The sequence below is a fragment of the Mchenga conophoros genome, linkage group LG20 (genome assembly GCF_057382185.1).
Source record: "Mchenga conophoros isolate Kocher_MC1m ecotype Shallow Benthic linkage group LG20, M_conophoros_male_GT1.1, whole genome shotgun sequence".
Classification (NCBI taxonomy): Eukaryota; Metazoa; Chordata; class Actinopteri; order Cichliformes; family Cichlidae; genus Mchenga; species Mchenga conophoros.
The window spans coordinates 23,025,659-23,051,845 of NC_140545.1; the positions used below are offsets into that span (position 1 = coordinate 23,025,659).

Here is a 26,187-nt window from a genome sequence, read left to right on the forward strand (position 1 = left end):
TACTCCAGGCCATCCACGCCTACATTCATTGTTATTTCTTTTTAAAAATCCCACAAAAAAATTAAGGAAATACATCAGATATTTCAAAGCAAGTAAAGAAAGTTAATATTCATGTGTGTAAAGTCTGCAATAAAAGATCATGCTGTTGATATATTTTTTTAAAATACTATTGGTGTAAACAAAATCCATGTGCAATTCCTTTAGGCGTTACTTACTAGAAAATTTAGACTGGAAAACCACGGTTAAAGATTCCAACACATGGATATCATCATCAGCAAAAGATCGTTTGTGGCTGGTCTTTTTGGGAAGGGGGAATACATCACCTACATGAGTGCTTTAATGAAATCCTTTTTTAATAACATTCTTGTTCTTGCCTACTGGAAGAAAAAAGAAGAGGGAGAAAAAGTAAATATACCATTTGCACCCAAAGAATAATTTTGTTTGGTTTAAATGCCTTTCTTCTGAACAGTCTTCCCAAAACTTGAAATAAACAAAGAACACAAAGAAAATAAAGGGGAAAAAGAATCACTCTCCACCACACTTCTTTTTAGAGGATGAGAAGTTGTTTAGCATGGAATGTATGAAAATCTTATAACATAATAACATAACTTATTTATATTACAGTGCAAACGTATTGAGTAACCCGCTAATTTCTTTAAATTTTTCAAGGAAAATGGGAAATAGGAGCAATGACTTATTGAAACATACCAAAAAATAAAAATAAAGTATATAAGGTGAGTTTGAATTTGTACAGGTCTGATGATCATGAATGTTTGGTATGATCACTTTTATTGTCCAACACACCCTTAACTCTCTTAGGCACGCTTTTTGCATTTCCTTTCAGTAGTCTTCAGAAATAGTTCTCTCTTCTTTGGATGCTGGATGCCTTTTGTTTGTCTCAGTCAAGATGATCCCACACTGCTTCAGTAATGTTTATGTCCAGGCTCTGCACAGACCAATCAATGACTTATAGTGTATTTCTATCCAGCTATGCTTTTACTCCAGTGGTAGTGTATTTGGGATCATTGTTGCATCCCCAACACCACTGGCTGCAATGCAGCCCCAAACAATGACTTAACCTCCACCATGTTTTACAGATAACTGTGGACCCTCACTGTTAAAACTTTCTCCAGACCTCCTCTGTAAATTCTGTAAATGTCAACCACATCCATACATATGATTGACAAATTTCAATCTTGGATTCATCGTTTCATGAGAAAACTCTGAAATATCCTGAGAAAGCGTAGAGAACTATCGCTTAATTCCGACATAAATAAATAACTGATCAAAACTTTAGATCAAATATAGGACATCAGATACTTTATTGTCATTATAACATTGTTCATAGCATCACAATGAAATTAGGTCAAAGCTCACTAAAAAAGCCAAAAAGCATTAGATAATATTCATATAGAATTCTTAAATAATGTAATAAAAAACCAGAAAAAAAGACAGCCTCCATATTAAAATGACTGACAGACAAACTTTGATTCTCTAAAATGCAAAGTTCTTTTGGGCAACCCTGGGTCCTGGCATTCATATTGATATTAGTTTGATATATGCTATCCACATAAACATTCTAGTAGACCAAGAACACCAAGGAATGACAACACCCACTGATCCCCAACAGCACTCTGCACTCTGCCACACAATGAAAAATGCTCAGGAAAAGCTCTGAGAACATGCAGGTACTGGCCATGTCTTCAGCCTCCTCAGATCCAAATCCAACCAAGTGTGATAACAACCAAGTGTGGTAACAAACCTAATGCACACAGCTCAAAACCCAGGTCCCAGGGGATCCACTTCAAATATCCAGTTGTGACACACCAGGAAAAAAAAGTGATACTGTTTTGACAGCAAACCATATTAAGCAGGTATAATAATATACCAACAAAACTGCACAGTTTTCTCACATTGTTTCCTAGAAACTACCTTAAAAATAACAACAACAACCATCATCATTATCAGCTTAATAATCATAAAACAATTAAGATATTTTTAAAGTATATTTTAAATATCTTTACAGCAAGTTTGATTGTTTCACCGGTGTCCTCTGACTAAAATGTTAAGGTCTCCCAGACTAACAGAGCAGTGTCCTGATGAATTGTTTTCATAGTTAGCAGTTCTGCAGCACACCATTAAAATCTAATGCCAACATTCAGCAACGATTCAAAAAGTAGTGTGTCCTCTAAAAGTAGAAAGTAAGTAAGTGGAGGTCACTGTGTTGGGTGGGCATGTAGCGTGACTTTCACGGGAGAGAAAACTCAGATCAACAAGTGCTGTGTTTCCACAGGCAGTGTTTAGCCTGTAATTGTGACCTCCTGGGCCGAGCTGCGAATACATCCTGCAACACCCTACCTGACATGTGACATGTTGCCATGCTGGTGACTAGAGAGAAAGTGCAGTTTCAAAATCTACTCTGTGTTTTACTCCCAAGTCTTTTAATAGTTTATAACTGAATGTCAATTTGAAGTATTGAGTTTATTTATCAATTGTTTTAAAGCTATATCAGAACTTTTTGCAAATGCAAACCGAACAGTTCCTGCTGTTTGCCCTCGGCATCGGTGAACCAGCAGTAGGCTTGCCAGTGGTGCTATTCTTTAATAAAAAGTGGTGCACACAATAAGATGTGGCTATATTGCATTTTGCTTTAGCTGATTCATTTTAAATATTGCAGAGAGGCCTTCTACCTGCTGTCCTGCACCATACTAGCATGACTCATTTCTTTCAAAACTGTCTGAATGGATGCTGAATATTGTTAGAACTGTGTATAAAGCTTATCCATATCTTAACACTGCATTAATCATAGTTTACATTGCATTACTACAAAACCTCAGAGTTCTGTGTTGTTCTAATGCACATATACTAAATCCCTCTCTTGGACACAAAAACAACACAGAGAGATAAAGAGAAAGTGAGACCTGCCAGTCACAGCATACCAGACAGACAGAAACCTTCAGCATATTACAAGAGCCACGAGGAATATAAAGGACTGTGGGTATGAATGTTCATCTTTGTGACAAAGGGACTGGGATGAGAGAGGTGGTAAAATGCCTACATTTTGCACAGAGGGAATTTGTTGAATACACTCTTGTACAGTTTTCCACAAGGTTAGAACCTATTGGTCCACTAAGCAGATATGGAGACCAGTCTGCCAATTACAGACACCAGAATATAAAGGTCATTAGCAGCTCAAAAGGCCAGAAAGGCAGTCCGTCCTCTGTAATATGATGTTTTTTTTTGTTCAGAAAGGTTTTCTGTAGCCACAAGAAACTGGTTGGGTACATGTCCTGCTTATACTAATAGGCTGCAGGCAATACGTTGACCCAGATTAATGGGGATGCAAGGTCCAGTTCTTGGACATAGGCTTGTCTGCCCTTTTTAGCTAGGAGACCTTTTTGGGGAGCAGGTGGGGGGCAGCGCAGTTGAAGAAAAAAGAAGCTAAGTTCAGCTTTTGTCAGACATTTTGATTCACACTAAAAACCTTTTGAATTAACATTTGATTAACATTAACCTAGACTTTTCTTTTGGTGAATTTTCTCTTTTATAGTCTCAGAAAACGTACTAGATTGGCTGAAAACAAAGGCTACATTTCTGGTGAGTTTGCCAAATGCCAGCCAGTATTGAAATTGTGTGAGCCTCAGTCTCATCCCGTAACTCCACATGTCAACAAAATGAAAAGTTCTGTTTAACATCTTTGAACTTCTGTACCCACATAAAGGATTTAAACCCCTCCAGGCCTCACTGTGGCAGATGAAGACTTTGCTTCAGATTATCACAAAGAAAAAAAAAATTCAATGTACATCTGTTAAGACATACCACAAACCTCGATACTATTCAAAGTAATCAGCAAAATGCATGACTAATGGTGTATTAATATAAATGGAAAGTATTTTGCTATTAAAACACCATCTGTTGAGTCATGTTAAAAAAATAGTCGCTTCGTTCTTCATTTCTTTTTTTCTTAACACACTTTTCTTAATACTTGTCCCGGTCACCTGGAGCTTTAAGTCGCCAATATGTCGCACATGCTACCTTGTTTTAACCAACCCTGACCTACTCCGTTTACTCAAACTACGCACATTCGTGCAACTGGTTAACTGGAGAAATCTATTAATGAACATATGTTAAAGCTACATGCTTGTAAAGCAATGCTGGAAGTTTGATGGCTGATGTTTGACGAGTTTGCCATATGTTTGGGCATATTTCATCCGACCATAAAACTGCGACGCCTTCGCAATAGGACATGGATTTGAAATGTCGGGGTCCTCGGAAAGACGTTAGCAGTGCGTCTGTTTGATCCAAAGCGCCAACGAGTGTTTCTTTAAGTGCGTGTGTGGAGTTTTCCTGCACCGAGTGATAGGAGGGGTTGGAGAGTGACGCTGGCTGCGCCTTGGTGCTGAGCGGAGCGCTCACCTGCAGATGAGAGAGCCGGGGAAACTCGGGGCAGCACACTCACTAAGCGCGCAGAGGGACGTAACTAACAGTCTGACCGAGAAAGGGGGAATAATTTTTGGAAAAGAAAAATACGAACCGACCCTCTTTCTGGTTCTTTTGTCCGGGCAGCATTGAGTCGCTTCCTCGCCACGATGAGAACTGACTTCGCTCTGGTCCTGACAGCAGCCCTTCTTCTTGACACATTCTGGGTGAGATTTCTCATTTTTTTACTAAAGCTTCTGATACAGCACATAAGCTCGAATAAAGTCATGCAGCCAGAAGGAAGCCGTGGTGTGTGTTGGTACAGCAACGCGGGGCTCGCCGTTATCCCCCTACAAGTAGGCACGCTAATTGGTTCCCTAATGAATTTCAGTGTATAAAAAGAAAAAAAGTAAGTCTCGAGGTCCGCTCCGTATAAGCCTTGTCAGTATTTCTCTAAATCGCTGGCAGGTCATCATCATTTGTCATACACAACTTAAATCACGGCACAAGTTATTCACCCAAGGTGATACCTTTATTCTTTTCTCAAACTGACTTGGTCATGTCGCTTATTTAAGCTACAGCCCACCATCCCCTTAAGTTTCACTTGTCAAAAAAGCGATGCCTTTGCAAAAGTTAACTTTAAAGTTATGTAGTGTTTTTCAGCCTTTTTCGTCATTTCATGAATCCAGAATTAAGTCGGCGCCAGTGGACTATTAACGGAGCTCGGAGTAGCTCCTAAATCTTTCTCTCTCCGCCGCCTCAGACGGAGGCAATTGCTCTCCTGCTATATGGATATCGGAAAAAGACTGAAAAAATGTTGTGCTCCTGCGGTATGCCCCCGCAGTGTGTTGAACCTCCATTCCTGTCCAGCCAATCTTGCTAGTGTGTGTGTGTGTGTGCGTGCGTGTGTGCGGGCGCGTGCATTTGCTTGTGTGCCATGGCTGTAGTGGGTCAGATCGTTTAATTTAAACAACAGTGAGCGCTAAATGCTGGGTGCAAAGTTGACTGCAGACCGTTTGATTAGTGCGCACAGGCGTGCTGCTCCCCCCTCATATCCCTGGACCTCTCCGTTAGTACAAGACCCACAATAAGCAGGGAGACAATTATTCTGCATTCATGCAGGTTTCCTCTGTGCGCGTGCTGCCTGTGTGCGCGCGCGCGTGTCACTTAAGCCTGAGTACAATACTTTTAACTACATCTGTCCTCATTTTGTCTGGGGTGGTTTCTTCATGGAGCGACTAACACAGCACATTTTATCACTGACATTGGACTGTGTGACCATTTAATCAGCATCACATCTAGCCACAAGCAGAAAGAGTTGATAAACTTGTTGAATTTATTTCTGCTAACTGTTCTTTATGCTGCTTTTCTCCAAAGCTTGGAGCCAAAAATGAGGAAAGAAATCAGTGGAATCCATGTTTATCGATGTCTTTCAATGTTTTTTTTTTCTTCCAGAGGAATAATGGGGTGCACGCTTCCAAAGGTCCCTGCCAACCTGGCTTCTCACAAAGCTTCTACTCTGTGCTGATTTCAAGGGATGTACTGCAAGGTCAGGGCATACTTAAAGGTAAGCCCTTTAATTAGCAAGTCAGTTATTTTGCATTCTGTCAAGGCTAGAGAGAGGGTGAGCAAAAGACCTCATTGTTTGCACTGAAGGAAGTAAAAGGAGGTGTGTATGGTGATGTGTTTTCTTTCAGTGCTTGGCCACGTTGCTTTTAAGATTACCGAAGCACCACTTGTGCATTTGGAAAATTGTCGTAAAAGTGGAAATGTAAAAATAATCATTTTAGTCACATGGGTATGTACATGTGAAGCTCGTGTGATGTCAGAAATTGCAAACTGGAGCAATTTTGTGCTCGTAATTACCCTGGTCTGTTGTTGCAGTGCGATGTTGTAAAAATATAACTCATGTAGTAACACGCATCCATGCATTTGTTTATATTCTATGCAATGATGCTGTAAATGTTTGCCTGTTACTTTTGGGTTATACCCGCTTGCATTTATTTTTGTGTTTTTGACCTTGTTCAGTGTCTTAAGAGTATTATCATCATCTTTATCTTCATTACAGTAATTTTTAGCACTATCACCTTCACACTCCATCTTTCCCAAATGTATTTGTATTGTTCCAATTACACAATGAGCCAACCAAGTTTGAGGGCCCTATAGTGCAGGAAATGGAATCGACATCCTGTGTCTAATCTGGCACTGCTCCTGCCAATGTGGGCTAATTGCAATTCTCTATTGATTCCAATGGTTTTTTTTCCTCATAGCTCAGCTAAGCTGTATTGTTTTGCTGTGGGCGCACAATAGCTCTTTTGTGGGTCGACTGTGTCTTCGGCAGCTGCGCGGTATATATTTCTCACTCTCCTTAGCTGTGAGAGACCTGCCGGGGATACAGCTGTCTAGACTCTTTTTCCTGAGTGTGCGCGTGCACAGACGCACGCACACATACACCAGTGAAATTTTGATTTAAGGATATATAAAATGATACAGTACATTATTTTTTTGCTTGTTTTATGTTATCTGTCTGTGTTCATTGCTGGAGTGATATAAGAGTGAAAGAAGATATCAGCTTGATTTTAGTGTTTCATTAACTTCAGCATATTATATCTTGGCTGGGAGTGGGATTGGATGCGGGACATTGTCACTGGCAGTGAACTTGCTCTCAGTGTGGTAGTGATGTCTTCAGCCCAGCAGGGGGTGTCAACACAATCACAAACAATCACGGAATGAGCCATCACTGCTGCACAGAAGCCATTTATTTCACAGAGCATTCTTTATCTAGTTTGGTCTCAGGTAGATGAAATTGTCTCTCTTTCTCACTCTACACATAAACTAATCTTTAGTGGTCTAACATGGTTGCTTTCAGTGTTAGGAATTCATTTTACCACTAACAACAGAGGCCTAAGCATCATTTTCATGGCACTTTCCCTCCTAATGTAAACCATACTAAAGTCAGGTTCACACGATCACAGCAAACCCATCATGATATCTGCTCATAAATCAGATTTATAGTTTATTTGCGAGGTTACTTTCAAGTCACACGGAAAGCACATTCTTAAAGTTTCGCATTCAATAGTTTTCATCGGCGTTGCTTGAAATGTTCACAGCTGCAGTGTCATCTTCATGTGTGTTTGAGAATACAGCTGCAGTGGTCAAGCAGACACACACACACATTTAGACAAGCACACACTCACTCCATGTGATTTGCAGGACTCAGGCAGCTGATTTATAGCTGGTAAGGGTGTCACTGGAGGAAGGCAAGGGAGCAGCTCTGGAAAAACTTTAATAATAACATTATTTAACCCAAAACCGTCAGATAGGGGCAGAAGTAATGACACCCACTCAGGCACACATGCGTGCACACAGACACACACACATATATGTGTATGTCTATATATATATATATATATATATATATATATCTCTATATATATATATATATCTCTATATATATATATATATATATATATATATATAGAAATAATTTGTGTATGTGTGTGCTTGTGTGGGAGTCTAATCTCACTGGGGAGACTAATGGGGAGGACAGAACTGGGACCTTGACCATGATGGGTAAAATGCCTGAGCCCACAGAGCAGGTCAGTAACCGGAGATGGAAGGTTTTACAGTTCACATTTTATAATTTTCAGTTACTCTGATGACCAAAATTTCCTAAAACAATGTTCAAGGCCACAGTGAAATCTCTTTGTAAAGTCAAAATGAAATTTGTATGGAACCCCAATATTCCAAAGTTTGTGGAATGTTATTTATTTATTAAATTTTTATATTGTGGTTTACATTTGACAAGAAAAACGTTATTGGCATGTTTATAGTCAGCCATCAGCCATTTATATTTTCTTTCTTTTGGGTGGTGTTAGTTTGGTCACTTAGAGATTCTCAGTCCTCTTCTTTGTCTTCTTCATATTATTATTATTATTATTATTATTATTAGTAATATTGTTCTTGGTCTTTTTGGAACAATGGTGCTCATTTAGATCATCCTCTAAATGTTCTGTGCATTGTGGCCAACTGTTTCGCTGACAAGCACAATCTATCCAATAAACATTAAAAAGAATTAATTCTGCACGCTGCATTGTTCTGGCTGTGGGAATTGATCTGCTCTTTATTTATCTGGAAACCCATGCCAGTTCCAAAGTTAATAGCTGAAACACACATTAAACAGCACACTGCATAATGGATTCTGATTGATTATAAGGCTGCTCTAAATGCAACACTTTTGAGGATTGTTATACTTTTAACATGCACATATTAGCAGCACACTCAGTATTGATAATGGCAAATGCCATGTTTGTCTTTATAGTTATAGGAGGGGTTTAAGAGGGTGAGTTAACGTCTTTAAAAAATGCGAGGTCTTTTTCAGTCTCTGTGTGTGCTTTTTCCTAATATTGTTAGTATATGTATGCATGACACATCGAGTGCTAACGATGTCCCGTTTTTTATGCCTTGTTTTGATCAGACCTATGACAGCTTCTCCTAGCACATTATTCCAAGACCTTTAACACTGAATAATTACTTGTAAAATCAGTATAACACAAGTAAACACAACTCAGAGAAAGGTCCTATTTCTTCTCTGTTTCTGCAGACAAACAGTGAGTTGTACAATAATTTAAAGTGTTGATGCTTGGATCAACACATTTGGAGTTTTTGTATCTCGCAAATGAGAGAGAAGCTATGAGTTGGACTCAAGCCAACCCAATAGAGATAAACAGAGCTGGTGAATGTAACCTCATCCCATGTGTCCCTGCATCCCTTTGCTGATTCTGTTCCTGGTAATGAAAGCCAGGGTTGGTGGTTTCAGCTCAGTGAGCCCACTCTGCTGACCTTGGACTTTGTTTGGGTTACTGGTGGTTTTGGGCAGCCCTCACTTTCTGTGTTTGCGACTGTGGTGGTATTTGTCTGAGTTTAGTGAGAGAGGAGAGGGAGAGAGAGAACATGGGGACATAGTTGATGAATTCTGCGAGGTCCTTCTTTTTTGACATGTCAGTACCTGAGCTTTAAGGATGCTGACATCCACGGTGCAGCTTCTCAGAAAGAACTGTAGATTTTTCCTGCAGTTGTCACTGTTTTTAGAACCTCCACTGATGCTCAGATTCGTGCTGAAAACGAGACCCCTCCAGTGATATCAGCCAGAGCGTCTGAATGTCTCTATTAAGGTGACCAGTTCTGTTTTTAATAGAATGGTTTTCCTTTGTCCTGACTCATAAACATGTTTTCTGATCCACAAAGCATTCTTTCTCTATATCTCATACTCGCTCTCTCTCTTCCGCTCCCTCCCATGCGCACACATAAATATACACCAGCTCTCACCTTAGACAGGGATGCTACCATTCAGTAGAAATTCCAACTTCAGTTGATGCCGTATAAATCTATGACTTGCCTCTCTGACCCACATCCTTTCTCTCTCCCCTCAGTGCCACTTTTTTCTTGTCACATTTATAGTATTTTCTAGCATACTCTGAGTTTTGCTCATTTTGAGAATGCCCTAATACGAGCAAATATACAACAGAGAACTTCGAATTCTGAATAAAACAAAACGTTAAGAGCTGTAATTTTTTTCCAGGATATTATTTCCCGAAAATCTCTCCCAGCAGGCCCTGGGTGATGAGTCTCACATGCCTTGGTTAGTGAGGCTTTCCTATGACACTTAAGGTGATTTTTCAAAATCCAATAGCTGGGCTGTTATTGCTATAGGCTTTGCATTCTTAACATCATTTTTCAACTTGAAGCTCAGAAGTTGATATACAGTAAGTATCAATTTCACCCCCAGTTTAATGCACAGAACTATTTCCATATGAAAAAAAATGGCACGCCATTACAAATACACTAACAGATGCTGTGCCTTACAGGTTTTAATAATATGCCATGAATTAGGGTAACATTTCCTGCCCTTCCTGCACCATTTTGTTTTCTATCCCTACACCCTCAAACACAGTTAGATGCTTTTGATGACCTGTTTTGCCCCAAATCTCTTGACAAACAGCCTGTAGTTTTATCTGGATCGATAGCAGACAGGTGTCCTCATGGAGATTAGATTTTGCAGCCAATGCTGATGCAGACTTTAAGAAGTTAAAAAAAAAAAGACGTGGATATCAAATGCTTCATGATTGGTTCATTATTTATTAACTTTACAGCATAGTTGCTCCAAAACTAGTGAATAACTTACAGTAAAAACATTGCTGAACTCTACAGTACCATCTACTCTGCTGTGATGCATGCTGTGCTGCAGATAATGAAGTGACTATTTCAAACAGTGAAGTTGGAGCTGCTGGAGAAACTATGTGATTTTGGTCAACTGATATATTGTACAGGTCAAATTGGAATAGTTGATGCAGTAGTCATCTTCTTAAATCATGCACATTGTTTTCTTTCCTTTGTTACTAGTTTTTATTCATTGTATCTCACAATATTCTTTTGAGTAATCCTTTGGTTTAATCAGCTACTGCCAACAGTTTTCTACATATCCTGTAATCATTCAAGGCCCACCACATTTTGTTATGTGAATATGTAAATCTAAAGAAGGAAAAGAGCTTTTGTTTTTTGAACTATTGTCTAACAGTTAAAACATACACTGCAGGAATATCTCATCAGTTGTAGCGTTAAGAAGAATCAGTGCTGCGCTCTCCCATAAAACTATCAAATCTTTCTTATGGTGCAAAATACCACACAAATCTTTATTCTGTCCACACCATCTGTTTCAATCATTACATGGTTTATGGGTAATTTTGTAAGGATATTCAGCCATCGAGAAAAGATCACACAGTCCTGTTTTCAGTGGTTATTGATTGCAGAAAAGCACAGGGCTGACATTTGTTGGACGTTTTGTAAAGCAGTGAAGACACTTCAGGTGCTGGTTTATGACCGTCAGACCAAAGACTAATCTGACCTCAGGGAGCTCTTACAAATATCCAGTTGACATTTATTTACTTAATTTGCAACCTCATGTGTGATTTATAGCTGTTTCAGAGAATTTTGTGTGGATTTTTCAGAGAGGTTCATATAGATGACTTAACCACATGGTTGAACATTTCTTCCCCTGTTAAAGTCTAGACGCAAGTGGTTTATGAGATTAATGAGGAGCGTTGGTGGGATGAGGGGTACACCTGCAAACCTGCCCTTTGATGAATACTATAAGGCTTGGGAAATCATGCGGCGGAGTGGTTATGTGCTTTTGCATGCTCGGTGTGTGCATTTTGTCGCCGAATGTACTGTGCACTGGGGTGGTTGACTGGTGATCTGTGCATAGCAGGAAACCTCCAGATTTTTCCAAGCTGGTCATTAGAAAGGCAAGCAGGAGGGAATGAGAAAAGAAAGAAAGCAGGTGGAGGCCATTATTTTTTAATGGGATTTTTTGACATCTTCTCCTTTTGTTTGGGGAGGAGGGACAAGGGTGACGGGGGTAAAAGGGAAAACGAGAATGAATGAAAAAATGTGAGAGACTTCCTGCAGATTGAGTTACTCGGTGGTGTGTGTGAACTCTGTATCCTTGTCATCTGCTTTGTACATTAAGAGACCTCCTGCCTTGGTATGATGGGTCTTCTGGGCTTCTACAGGACCAAGGTTATGGCCCTCTTGAAGACATTAAACCCATTTAAATACTTTGCTTGGGCTCTACCTCTTTAATGCACAGATGGTCTGCATGGGCTCTGAAGGCTGTAAGATGACAAGGGGACACTACTAGGGCTCTGTCTCTTGCCCTCCCTCTGTCTTACACACATGCACATTTTGTCTAAGGTTAAAAAGATTATTTTTCCCCCTTTTCTTTTCTTTTTTGTAGCATAAAGTCTAAGACTGCGGAGGAGCTGTTGTAAGGTGTCCCTGTTGTCTTTGGTGAAATAGTTTTTTCACAAGGAGCAAGAGGAATGCAAGGCACTCCCAGGGCTGCTCTTTTGCTGCAATGTGGTGGACAGGGATTACACCAGCAGGATAATGATAAGCTTACAAGACTGTTTTCTCTTTCCTCAAGAGTCACAGTGACCATGTCTTTAAGCTAGGCTACTGCCAGAGAGGAGAGTGAAATAAAGGGTGGGGTACAGAAGGACAGACACTTTCCTCTGATCAGGGTTGAAAAGGAAGTATACGATAAGGCTCTGTTCCCTGAAACAGCCAGCATTTTAGCATTTATGGTGCTATTTTATACTGTTCATTATGAAAAGACACAAAAGGAAAAACAGCAACACATTATGATACTTTGAGGCTGCCCACTACTCTGTAGCTCTGGCCTACACCCAGACACTGTTGTGGTCTAATCCTGCCCACTCATTCTTAATTCCTCAGTTTGTCTATGGCAGGATTTTAATTAGATCCTAATTGATTCACTTGGAAATCAAGTCACTCTGAAAGCAACCCAAAAAATGATGATCCAGCTGCCACACCTTTATCACATTCTCAATTTTTTTATGGGAAAGCAATGTTGTTGAAAGACACAACTACCATTTTCTAGTTGAGGATTCTTTTGATGTACTGCTTCCAATTTAATTTCTATTACTGTTTTAGCACTGAGATAATTAAATATGCATGAGCTCACTTTGGATGATTTGTCTCTCCTCAATTTTGTTAAACTTGAGTTTCTTATAACAAAACATAATTAAATTTAAAATAGTAAAATCTCATTTAGGACTATTGTGTGAAAATATTTCATAACAGCGGTATGAAAACAATATTCTCACCTATCTGGTCAGTTTGCCTAGTTTCCCCAAACTGAGATCATTATTTTTAATTAATGGACTTTTGTCCATTTCGCACCCTTTTCTAATCAAGAGTAGATTTCTATGATCTCTTTGTGGGCAGGGCAAATCCAAGAGCATTAAAATCTTATATCCCATTCCCTTTGCTTAAAGATCCCTTGTTTTTGGTTAAACTAAGGATGGAAGTCCTCAGAAGACATGGCCGCCTGATAATCATTAATTGTGTCTTGCTCTTCTTGCGAACGTTCTCCATTAAGTTCTTAAGTTCAGCACATAGGCGAATCATTGCCTCTGAACAAGAAAACTATGCGGGAACACAGGGGACAGAGGAAGAAAAGGATAGCTGGGGAGCTGGGGGTCGACAAACACAGTGCCAGTAATGTTAATTAATCAGAAGACAATGATGAGTCCCATGGTGTCTGGTCCTACGCTATTCGACAGGCTAAAAGCTAATAAGGGGCTCACAAAGGCGCTTTCAGAGGAGCCCAGGTCTTTGCAAACAGTTTCTGTTGATTCATGTCAAGATAGATGTTGGCTTTTTGACAGACTTTATTGATTTCCCCAAAAGGGGAATTCCCATTTCTCTCAGTAGTATGGGGCTGTGTTAGCTGGTAGAAATTTCTTTGAGGTTGTTTTCAAATGTTAAATTGTTTTACTATTGTGGGCAGTTTACACAAATCCTTATCTGTCAGCTATTATTATTTTCCAATTATTAAATGTAAATTGTTACAAATTTCAGTCCAAAATTAAACTATAATGAGAACTGATATCTTAAGAAAAACTACAACTATGAGAAGAGCCAGTAAGCATTTGCTTTACACCTTTCTCACTAATGAACACTAATTTCACTCACATGTGCTGTACCAATGTACCTGCACATGTGATGTGACAATAAAAGTGATTTGATTTGATTTGATTTGATTTAATTTGAGACAGTTACTTATTAAGCCACTTCTTCTGTCAAAACTGCAGTTCTGATTCTAAACAATAACAATACTAAAATAATGCAGAAGTGTGAAGTGTGAAGCAGAATAAGTCATCTCTGATCTTGAAAATCTGATGCGTACCTCAGCTTTAATCTATCGTACATGGCCTTAAAATGTTAGATATTGGTGTGAATAATTTAATAGGTTTCCACATCCATGTTGGCATTCATATACTTCCTTGTGGTATTCTAGTGTGTCAAAGTTAACACAGTTAAAACCCCGTGCACGTTGCTCACAAAGTCCAAGACAGGCAGTAAATTTGAGGTTTGAGATCTGCAGGAAAAGGAAACTGTTTGCTTTTTTCCAGAATATGATTTTCCTAAAAATGATTTTTAAATTCTGTGATAACAAAGTAGAAATCGCATAGTATTGCGAAACTCAGTGTTGTTCCTCTTTCCCTATAAAATTCAAATGCGTTCAAAATTCTGTCAGACAGATCATTATAGTGGCAACTGCTCTCGTTGAGTGTTAATAACTGGGACACAGTCAGTTACTCAGTCAACATTTGCACAGCACTAAACAATGAACCTTATAAACAGATGAAGGTTGTTGGATAAAGGGTTATAGTGCAATTCACAAGGATGTAGTGAATCTCTTGTGGATTTCTGCAGTGGCCACTAGTCTAGCACTGTGCTTTAAAAACATTCAGCTCAGTTTTTTACAATCAGGATTTGTTTGTTGCATTCATGTTCACATTATTCTCTTACTTAATCAAAAAAAAAAAAACCCCAACCCACAACCATGAAGAATATTAATTTGTTGAACCTGCAGTTGATTCCAACATCAAGGTCACATGCTTATCCTAGAATACAGTGGATGATTGCTGTGGAGAACTGTTACTTTGAGCCCTGAGTATAATGGCAAATACTGGTTTGTGACAATGTAGCATTTTTGCTTGTAAGACTTTAAAAGCCCTGTGATACTGTTGGTCAAACTCTATGAGACAGCCATTTCAAGCCTTGGGACCAACACGTTTTTAAAAGCACACTGGCCTGAATCTCTTTCTGCTTCTTCTCCCTATCTGACTGTTGTCTCTTTCTGCACATCAGAGGAAGAGGCAAAGAGCGAGGGTAATAAAAGGCCCTGCTTTTCTCCTCTGGGCCCGGGAGAATGTAGAGTAGCAGATAAGTTGTCTAGCTCTGAGTCTGAGAATGATCAAAAACAAAGTGAATCCTGTGGCCGCATAGGGAACAAGCTCCTGTGAGGGAGTTGGGGTAAAGAAGGGATGGGGACGAAGGGAGGAGAAATGGTAGAGAGGAAGAAGGGCTAAAGGAGCAGCTATGTTAAAGGGAAGACAATATTTGCTCATCTCTGAGGGAGAAGGGATGAGAAGATGTAGACAGGCTGGAAGGCAAGCAGATGGACTACTTTTTCTGCTTGAAGCATGGACACGATAATATATAAATACTCATTCATTCGTAGGCTACGTCGCAAAATTCTGGTGGTCTTGCTTGACGATTGACATACTCTGAGCCGGTGTGCAGTCAAGATAACGAAAGTTGCATTAACCTCAGGACATTTTACTCACAGTTAACTGAATATTACACATGCATCTGCTTTTATGTAAACACACACATTGTTGATTGCCCCTAGAGGCAGGAGGTAAGGCCCCGGTCTGCGGTGTGATTATCCTACATAGAGAAATGAAAGGATTACAAAGCGATGGTGTAATCCAGCTGTCAATCCCACACCTCATTAGCAAGCATGGGTTTGAGAACCAGTAAAAGCAAAGCGGGGGAGAACGGGGCAGGGAGAAGGTAAGGGGGAAAAGGGAAAGGAAATAGCTAGTTAGAGTGGGAGAGGAGAAGACGTAAGTAAGGGAGGAATGACAAGGATAAGAGAGTGGGAGCAAAAGGAAACCAAAGAAAAGAAGGGGAGGAGTAGAGGTAACGTTCTCGCTATTCTGTTCAGGGGGCTCTGCGGAGAGTTTTTATTAAGCTTTCATCTGCCTTTCCTCTCCCCCTTTACCTCTCTCCTCTTCCCCACCCCAGCAGCACTAACAAAAGCAGATGCAGGGAGTGCTAGCCATGTCAGTCACGTCTCAAACCCACAGTTCTGCTTGTAATTCCCCGATTAATTAAGAACAGTGATTTGTTAATTTAATTGTAGGTGTTGGGTCGTTTTTTTCATCCCCCTCTCGGTTGCTTTCTTCTGCCGCTTGCTCCCTATCATCCTCTTGGCAGGCTAATTTGCCCTGCAGCTTTGAGGAGGGAAATGAAAGGTATAGCAGAGGAAGCTTTCAGATGGTTTATTAAGAATTGATTTGCCACGGTGGCAAAGAGACAGACTGTAGGGAGATACATGCTGACATGCCTCCCAGCCAGACACCCCCAGGTTGTGGGAGAGCAAGAAGGATTTTTTTTAGTTTTGTTGGGGGGGGGGGGTATTGTCAGGGTTCCTCACATAGTGCAGATCACCCACCAGTACTAGCAAAAAGGGAAAAAAAAATCTGGATCCACTGAACTGCCAGACACGTTGGTTTTTCAGCTCTACACTGGTGGCCAGGGCCTTCCGTATAATCAAGTAGTCGGTAGCTGAGCATGGCTGTAATTGAAAACATCAGCACACTAGCACACCCCCCTGAGAAACATCTGATTTCCGTTGGTTATAAATGCATACACTTTCAAAGACTGTGGCAGGGTAATCTGGACAAAATGACACACCTTTCACAGCAGCCAGCTACTATTTAACAGTTTCATTAGTGCCAGGATCTTTAATAAATTTACATTAGCAGAGACTGTCTGTTCTAAAAGAAGGGTTTGGCCACCTGACTCGCTGTGTGTTGGCTGCAGTGCTGTCATATCGTCATGCTCATGAGCAGACACGCACCGGACAGCATGGGAGGCAAGAGATAGATGACAGATCAGAGGCATTAGAGCTTCAAAGCTCGGGAGAGAACAGAGAAACAGAATCCCCTGCAGCTAGGAAAGACAGCTAAGGAGGCAGTGCATCTTATCTTTAGCAGCTCATCTCCGCATGTGCACACAGAAGCTCCTGCCCCTTCATTTACAGCTGGTCAGACACCAGAGCATGAAAGCTTATTGACTCTCCAGTCAGGTTTTTCATCCCTGCATGTTTCTTATGTCAGGTGAAGTTGTTAATTCTATTTCCAATCTTCACGAGTTGATTGGCCACTGCTGCGTTCCATTTCCTCTCATCACAGAAGCGTGGCATTTCTCATTATCCCGTCACTTAATTTATGCACAAATTATTCATAGTTTGGTAAATCACAAAGTTTCGCGACAGCAATCTGACAGTTCCCGTTGTGTTTTTAAGAAAATGGCTTTGGAATCAGGAATTTGTTCTTTGTTTGTTTTCGCATAAGCGTGTGCGTTTATTTATGGGAAAACTGGTGCAAGTGCAAAGCCGTGTGTAATTGTGTGTGCCAGCTGATGAAGACTTGAGAAAGTTTTCTCTTCCTCTGAATGAGATGAACAGGATAAAATCGAACAATAATGCAGAATAAAGACGTTGATGGGGATGCTGATAAAAGACTTGGCTTCATCATGCTACAGTATTCACAACAACAACACTGAGGAAAAGGATTTATGGAACAGTGTAGTCACACCATGTGACAGGCAGCATCTAAGGGCTTTTATGATATCTACCTTATTAAATATGTAAAATGTACACTCAATACAGGTTTCCTATAAGATCACTAAATCATAGCTGTTGCGTTTTTTTAAAAAGTCAAGATAAAAAAAGAAAGCGTTTCTCTAGCTACTTGCTAGCTTTGGCTGTAAAGTGTGTGTGCTTTGCATGCTGCAGTTTAATGACTCTGTTTAGTCAATAAATATCTTAGCGCTGTGGTTCACACCTACCAGCTGGCAAGATTTTGATCCAGGAATTTAAATAACTGTGGTCTACCACCTTAACAGTAATCTCGTTTCTGGCCAGAAAAACCTCGGAGGAGGGCTTGTCTTCACAGGGGAAGGTGGGCAGAAATGCTGACTCGGATATGATACCCAGTGGCCAGAGAAAATGGAGATAAATGACACTGATTTGAAGGGCACAGCTCATTTCTGTTTTAGCTAAGAAGGTAGAGTATTCGTCATACTGTAAATGCTTCTTCTTAGAGGAAGACACATCTTTCATCCATTGGATCCATAATTCTTCTCAAGCAGCTATAGGGTAAGGTGCTCTAAATCAATGTGCCATAGAGAAAAGGTCATTTTTCTTTGAAGCACACACATTTGCATAAACATGACTGCTGCAGTATGCATTGCAGCATCAGTTTACCTTGCATGAGATTTACGGCGAGAGCCACTGCACGGAAAATATCATCAAATCAGATATTTTCATTGTCATTTATTTCATGCCAGTAGGCCGCTACAAGTTTACTGCCTCATCTCGCTTGTGTGTGTGGTACTTTTGTATGTCAGCATAGAAGTGATTTGTCCTGCAAATGCAGACTAATGAATTAGGCATCCTGCTCATGGGCTGATATTATACTGGGTAGCAGTTCTTTTGATGTGATTAGCTCCATGCACTCTCTTGACAAATTGGGCTGTCCTTTCCTCACAGCTGAAGCACTAATCTATGCCAAAAACAAAGGAACTCTTTGCACTTAACAGAACACGTAGCTCTCATTGTGTATATTAAGATAGATAGATGTACAGATAGATGGATACAGAACTGTTCTATAAACTAGTTCTTCAAGTAATTTGTAATATGTACACATATGACTACACGTATTGGTAAATTTCATACTCATGCACTTTGTAATATATGCAGAATGAACCCTGTCAGGAGCAACCAGGCTAATAAGCTTCAGGGAGTGATTTGGTGGATTCTTTTTCTACCTCAAAAAGCTGAAACAAAGTCAAAAACCAGCGAAGGTGGTTAAGCATTTTTACAATCAAACAAAGCACTGTTGCTGGGCTAAGGTTTGCCCTTATTGCCTTCAGAATAATTTTGGTTTGCCCTCACAGGACCCTGAAAAAATTCCTTGTGTGACCGTAATGAATGAATCAAAATTTGTGAACTCACACTTGTGAGGCTATCAACATCCAGCTGACTAAAGTAATGGAGTGGATGGCAATTATCATCATTGATGGAATGAATCATTGACTGATTGTCCTCAGTATCCTGTCAGTTTTCTATTATTCTTTTTTACTATTGCCTCTATTTCAGGTGGTTTTAGTTTCTTCTCATTAACAGAATTGGTTTCTTTCATCAGCTCATTGTGACTAGTCTTAGTCTAGTTCCTGTTGCATACAAATACAAATGTAACAAATGGATCAGCTTCACATTTTCTTGTGAAATGGTTAAAGATGGATGTGGTCAGTTGTAAATCCACCATCAAGTCTGAGTGTGTGTGTCAGAATTTGAATGTGGACAAGCACAATCATGCTTTCTAACCACTGAGTGTTTAGACAGAGAACACCGCAGCGCTGAGGAAATTCAGAACACACACAGCAAATTATGTTCTTCTTCATCTGTTTGCAGTCAGATTTATCTTGGAAATGAACACATAAAACATCCAGCTCGATCCCCCTAGCAGCTTTAGGAAGACTTTCTAAATATTTAACTTTAATTTAGATACCAGTTCTCAGAGGTAATTGTATTGCAGGACTTGCTATGAAACTTTTTGAATAATGGAAGTCCATCAGTTTGGCCACTTAAGATAGTGTTTAATGAATTAAGCGGGCCTTGGATGAGTGACCTAAGGTGGAAGACAAAGAGGTTGTATATATTACATCCATCTGATGGGACGTCTGCACATTAAGCATAAAATATTCTCATACCATCATCATGGGAAAAGGGATTTGAATATGAACTTGAAAGAACTGGCTCCTTTTGTGTCTGTCATCTAGTATTTGACCACAGAGCAAGCTTCCTGTGGATACTAAGGAAAGTGAAAAAGTGTTTGTAAAATTGGACCTTGTATGGTGGTGTTATTATTATTTTTGGATTGTTAATAATTGTTGCACAAATACAACAATGCCCCTATATCCACACCAGAATGTCAGTGCAAGTCTGATACCCTCATTCAACACACACACACACGCACAGACACACACACACACACACACACACATACCAGTCCTTTACTGTGGCAAGTGGAGACTGTTATCATTGATTTTCTCTTTTCTCTCCTCGCCTCTGTTCACTCACTGCAGCGCCTCCCAACTTATCTGGCTCTGACAGAACAATGCTGCAGTAGGAGGGCACTCAAGGACAGATTAGATTGTTTGGGGATTCTCATTTCTCATTTTTTCATACTTTTGAGTCTATGTGTTTCTTTTCTGTTGCACATTCCTACGCCTTTGATATTGTTTAGCCACCTCTATCATTTACACTTGCAACAGTTTGCCTCGTCTTCTCTCCTTTTGACTGGAGAATAATCTCAGACTTCTTATTGTACGTCTTCCTTGTTTGCCTGTGCGCACTAGTTAAAAATGCAGTTAAGGTTAACACATGTGTTTCTGTTGGCGTGCATGTGTGTGTGTTGCCTTCCATAGTGCTGAGTGTTTGTGGTAGTAGCGCCTCCTCTGTCTGAGCCATGGTAATTACTGTGCTTCACTGCATCTGTAGAAGTCAATGAAGCTGAACTCATTGTCTCTCTCTACATGGAAGTCAACAATTGTGTGAATTCCCTGGTGACATCGCAGTCACTACTAAACCAGCTTCCTGCATTTTTTATCATTCTCAATGTGTCTCAGTTTGGTGTTTGTCTCTCTTTCTCTCTGTGTGTGCCGCTGACTCTCGGTGTGTGTGTGTTTATGTGTTTATTATTTCCTCTTCTCATTCCCAGGGGTAATTGGGCTTAAGAGTGTGTTTTTTTTTTTCCATGTATGTATTTCTGTATTTAATTTGAATCATGCACTTTAAATCTATTTAAAATTGATAACAGCAGCTTAATCTGATTTCTAAAACAACAGCCAGAGGACAACTCAGTAAAACTGCATTGTTTTCTAAAGTGCAGTTTTAGCATTCAGTGTAAGATTTCTTTGCAAATATAAAATGCTAGCACCCAGTTTTGTATCTGTTAAAGAGTAACTGTTTTTGGCTGAAATGGAGAGAAAATGTTACGCTTAAATTTACCATTTTAAACCACTGTGGCCACAGTGGTGGGTTTTTTTCTCCTTTTTTTTAATTGGCAAATTGCCATTTGTTCTCGATTCCATAGTCGTGCTCGTATTTAATCTTCACATTGCAACGCATGTGATGGCAAATAGGTCAGCCTCATACCCATTCGGTGGAGTGTGTATGCATGCGGGAGAGCAGATCTTAAAAAGGAGGTTAGTTGCATGGAATGTGTGTAATAGGATGATGAACTCTGGCCACAGTGAGATGCTGGATGTGATTTAGACTGCGGTGGCTCTGGTTAGCTAATTGCTGTTTGGGATGGGATGAGATAAGATGCTATGCGATGTATGGCCACTCAGTACTGGGATGGAAGGTTTTTTTCTGAGTGCGGAAAACTCAGCGAGTGATATGTTGCCGTGGCAAAAACACAAGGTAACACTAATCATTAATTAATCCGATGTTTTCCTTTATTAACAGTATACCTGTCTCAAGAATAGGTCATTAGTTAACAAATGCATGAACGAGTTAAGGAGAGTAGAGATGATATTGTTTAGTATATACAATAATATATTAACCAAAGCAAAGAGATAATTGGGCCATTATAATTGAAACCAGTATTTTCTACTAGTGAAGATGGAAGGTGGAGAGTGTCACAGTGAAAGGATGCAGATGTTGTTAACTTAATTCCATTGTTCAATGGAGTGTACTTATACCCGCTTAAACTACACACGCAATTAGTGCGGAAAGAGAGAGGGAGAGCGAGTGCTTTGCATGCCAGTTGCATACTGTGTGAGTATTTTGGCACCAGTTAGCTTGCTTTTGCCATGTTTAGAGTGTATAAACTGGTCCACAGTTCTGTGTTGGCTTGCAAACTGTCCTCCTGAGTGTCCATTTGTTTCCATTGTTATGGCTCCTTAATAGACCAACTGTGACATTTATCTTTAAAAGCTACTTTTAAGGAAGTTTACTTAAGTCAGGGGATTTTTTTCTCTTTTAATGGTCTATTTAACCTCAAGTATGCATAATGTCTGAAACAGCCAGTGACCAGTTGATACTGAGAATGGAATTTACAAGAGAAGTAATACAAGGCTGAGGATCTTAGCTCTGCACTTCTCTCAAGAAGGGGCGAAGAGGTTTTATTGTTTTGCAAAACCAGATATTCAAACAGGAAATGAGGCTAATGTTATCATATCGTAAAGGGAGATAGAGAAATTGTGCCGGTACTCCTTGTGGAGATATTTTTGCTGACCATGGCCTTTACCAGGAAATGTCACACAGAGCACTCAGTCATCAAGGGCCATACTCAGGGCAGGCCCCTAGGCTTCCGCAACCAAATTGAACATAGTACAGAAATACCAAAATGTCGACACCTTGAATCTTTATCATGTAAAAAATACAAACTCTATCTGAAAGCATGATTCTTAGTTCTTAAAATGTTTGTTTTAGTATGAAAACATTACAAATAACTGTGAAGGTCCTATCAGTTCTTGGAAGATAAAAAATAAAAGGCTCTTTTATGTTATGTTTCTTTCTTGAGTTCTTTCTGCTTATTCTTACTTTAATATGTCAATACAGCTTACTGTTGACCTTTTTTTTTCATTAGACAGCAAGCGTTGCTTTAAGACCATATTTGCAGGATCAGCAGAAGGCTTAAATGAAACAAAGCCTGTACTGCATTGTAATAGTCTCACATGACATTTGACTTATTTTTTTGTGCTTTTGTTTGTAGTTTTGCACTGTTGTTCTCTGGGGGGAGAGGGGAATAGCCTGCTGAACTAGGCCAGTGGAGACTGACATTTAAATTCAAAGGCTAATGGGATGCTTGTGTCTGCCTTGCGTTTTCTGGCTGATTGTCGGGATTCTCAGATCAGCACTGACTAGCCCACGCTCCTCTTCTCAGACCGTCTGGAGACCCAGTGCGCTCTCTCTTCAGACGCTTCGTCTTTTTTTTGTGCCAACTTTCTCAGTCAGTCTCCATGTCTGATCAGTAGTAGCTGAGGGCAGTCTGTCCGTCTCACTGGTGGATGCACCTGAAGACTTTACTCATTTCACACTGAGAGAGGGCCATGGGGAGGCTGCAAAAGAGAATCACATTGTCTCTCCTAATGGAAGCCGGGGACTTATGGAGCTCTGCCCTCAAAGTGGTAAAGCAAGTCATTCTACAGACCGGCCATTTATTCTGTCTAAAGGTTCATTTATTCTGTCCCAAGGCTATGTTGCGAAAACATCTCTAATGATGATAGTGATACCCAGTGGGTTAAGATGTTGGAATGATCTTTCCTGTGAAAAGTCTTAGCATGACCCTTTCTTTGGCCCTAAGGGGCAATGCTGCCTATTGGAGCCAGAAGACTCATTTGACATAGCTCAAAGGCTGTCCTAACCCCTGTGGTATACTCATATATCACTGCTGCACATTCTCAGAATACTATATCATCTCAAAGTCCTTAAGTACTGCTCTCCCACTGACATTTTGACACTGTAGGGTAAAGGATGTGGCCAAAGTTTCCCCACGCAACTTGAGCGTGCATATAAATCAGATGTGATACAAGATTTTGGGATTCATTTTTGAATCATCGTGCTTTTCAGTGTTGTAGACGAATTCCACACCTTGCGGACCTTCACCTGAGGGATTAGTCTTACTGTTGCTGTGCTGTAATGTATATGTTAGGGTAACAACAAACATTAACATTTAGCAGCTAACATTTGGTTGCAGTACAACTCGAGCTTTACTGCTTTGCTCAGGTTCAGGGAGCAGTGTGTTTTTCGCTCCTCAGTTTTAGACAGTGGCTGTCAGATTCTTATAGATGGCTGTCCTAACCTTCAGGACATTAGTGGCCCAGATGGTGAAAGGACAGCTGTTATCAGAGAGTTCATAAATGTTAGATCTTCACTGTACCAATAGAATTGCTCTTCTCCCAAAACGGCAGTAAAATCTATAATATAAAAAAAGAGAAAAAAGGGGTAGAAGGGAAGAAATGGAGAGAGTGAAGGAGAGGTTTGTTTTGCTCCTGAAAATATCAATGTAATTAGGGGTAGCATATCATTTACAAATCAGGCTTGACATTTAGGATGCTGCTGGGTAATAATGTAGAATTGTATTTCACTTGTGTGATGAGTGGAATGTCTTCTTGATTGGAGAGATGCAGTGTGCATAACGCAGCCCTTTTCCTAGGTATCACAATGAGTTCTGTAATACCAGATGTTATATTCACTCTGTCCACTCTGTTCAGCCAGCACTCAAATCTAAGTTGCAATCTCAATTCCCAGTCAGTCCAGTTGCTCACAATAGAAGCTTTAATCAGAATAACAATACTGTTTTCCCCCTAATTCGTGGAGGTGGAGGTTCTCCACCTGCTACTGCTACTTTAGAGCACTGTGAAGACAGTTGTCACTAGCAGCAGTAAAAAGAGGTGGCATTGAAGCCTGTCTGACCACAGGACGACAGACTCTAAAGTTGAGGTAGCTGAGAGATATTAAGGACTACCTAAAGCTGGGCAGTGCATCGGATGTTTGAAACATCAAGCTTTAAGCGACTCACATGGATGTCTCCATTCTAACAGCTGACACTAAAGCAATTTTCACCTTATGGCAGGTTTGTCCTCTGAAGTCTTTTCTGTGCCTATACAGGAAACCTGAGTGGTAGTGAGAGAACCTCGAACCATCTGTTCCAATCATATCACTTTATCTGTGATCCAGTTAGGCTGTGGCATGTTACTAAGAGATGCGTCCCAGATAGAGCATAAAACATCAGCGCAACACTGCAGTGCTACATCTCTCCCAGGCATACACAGCGACAGAGTGGATGTCCTTATAAACACTTAGTCAACCAAAGTAAAGGCTATGCAGGACAGGAGTGACTGCAGCCTCTGAACATCTTAGAAATTGGCTTTGCTAACAGCGGGCCCCTAAAGGCCGAAGATTCGCTTAAGGAAAAAAATCAAATCAAATCAATACATGAATGCACAAATAAGTGCAAGTGCGTGATAAATAATCACGCAGTAGGTTAAGTAATACATGCGCATTACCAATAATTACTTTTGTTTTTTATAACTACAGATTCGGTAATAAGAGCAATCGATCTTGACGTGCTTTTGGATTAGAATTTATGATGTTCTCTCACAGCACAACCAGCGAGAGCTAGCAGTTATTTATCTACTGCGGTGGGTAGCTGAGACGGACCGTCATACAGCTGAAGGGGGCATTCTTACCTTAATACAAGACTGGCCTCCTTTTGCTGCTGCTGACGGATGTGCTCTTATCATTGGTTGCGAAGGTCTTCACTTTGGGTTAATCTAAGTGTAAAGAAATGTGAATAAAAGCTACAGCACATTTGTTTCCTTTTATAGATCTGCAGCCTGCACTCTGATATTCATACACCTACAGTGCTTGACTCATTTAAAATAACAGCTAAAATTGAGCTCGCATAATACTTTTGAGCATTCACTGGATTGACAAATTCAACATTTCTCAGCCAGAAATGCCCGGACACATTGCCAAGCTGTGATAGGTAATTTCTAAGGAAGTCGCCTTATCTGCCTTCCCTCTACCTTAAGCACACAAGACCAGAAAAGTGGAAAAGCGAGGACAGGAGATGAGAGTAGTTGAGAGAGGAGGTAGATACATGCAGTGTGATCTGAGCTGCAGCTGTCTACCGGAATCTGCTGCTTTGTCCTGCAGACTGCGGCCCACACTCGAAATCCCTTATGGACTAATCTGGGTCACCAGTATATAGCGAGCACAGTGACATACAAGAAAATCTCCATTAGACTTTATTGAAAATGATTAGCTGTTGAGAGGGGGATGAACTTTACAACACATGTTTATGCATTTGTTGTAAATTTTGGATCTTGACTTTGGGTGGCCTTTTTATAAAGTAGCCAGTTTAAATGTATAAAAAACCAAACAAAAACAAACAAAACACTACAGTGAAAAGGAAAAGTGCTTGCTGCCCACACATCAGCCCAAGTGAACATCTGTCATGTTGATGAACTGTTTTTGAAACCATTCCTAATTTGTTCATGCATCCTTTTGGAGGAGATGGAAGG

General features: G+C 40.1%; 1 protein-coding gene across 1 annotated transcript in view; it reads left to right on the forward strand.

Annotated features, from left to right (window-relative positions):
• Positions 1-4,377: 4,377 nt before the first annotated feature.
• The window catches only part of LOC146550810 (cadherin-4-like), a 249,575-nt gene continuing 227,765 nt past the window's right edge, over positions 4,378-26,187 (forward strand). The window contains exons 1-2 of the mRNA XM_085258648.1: positions 4,378-4,646; positions 5,875-5,986. Of these exons, the coding sequence (XP_085114774.1) occupies positions 4,590-4,646; positions 5,875-5,986 (169 nt within the window). The 5' untranslated portion in view covers positions 4,378-4,589. The remainder of the gene's footprint in view (positions 4,647-5,874; positions 5,987-26,187) is intronic.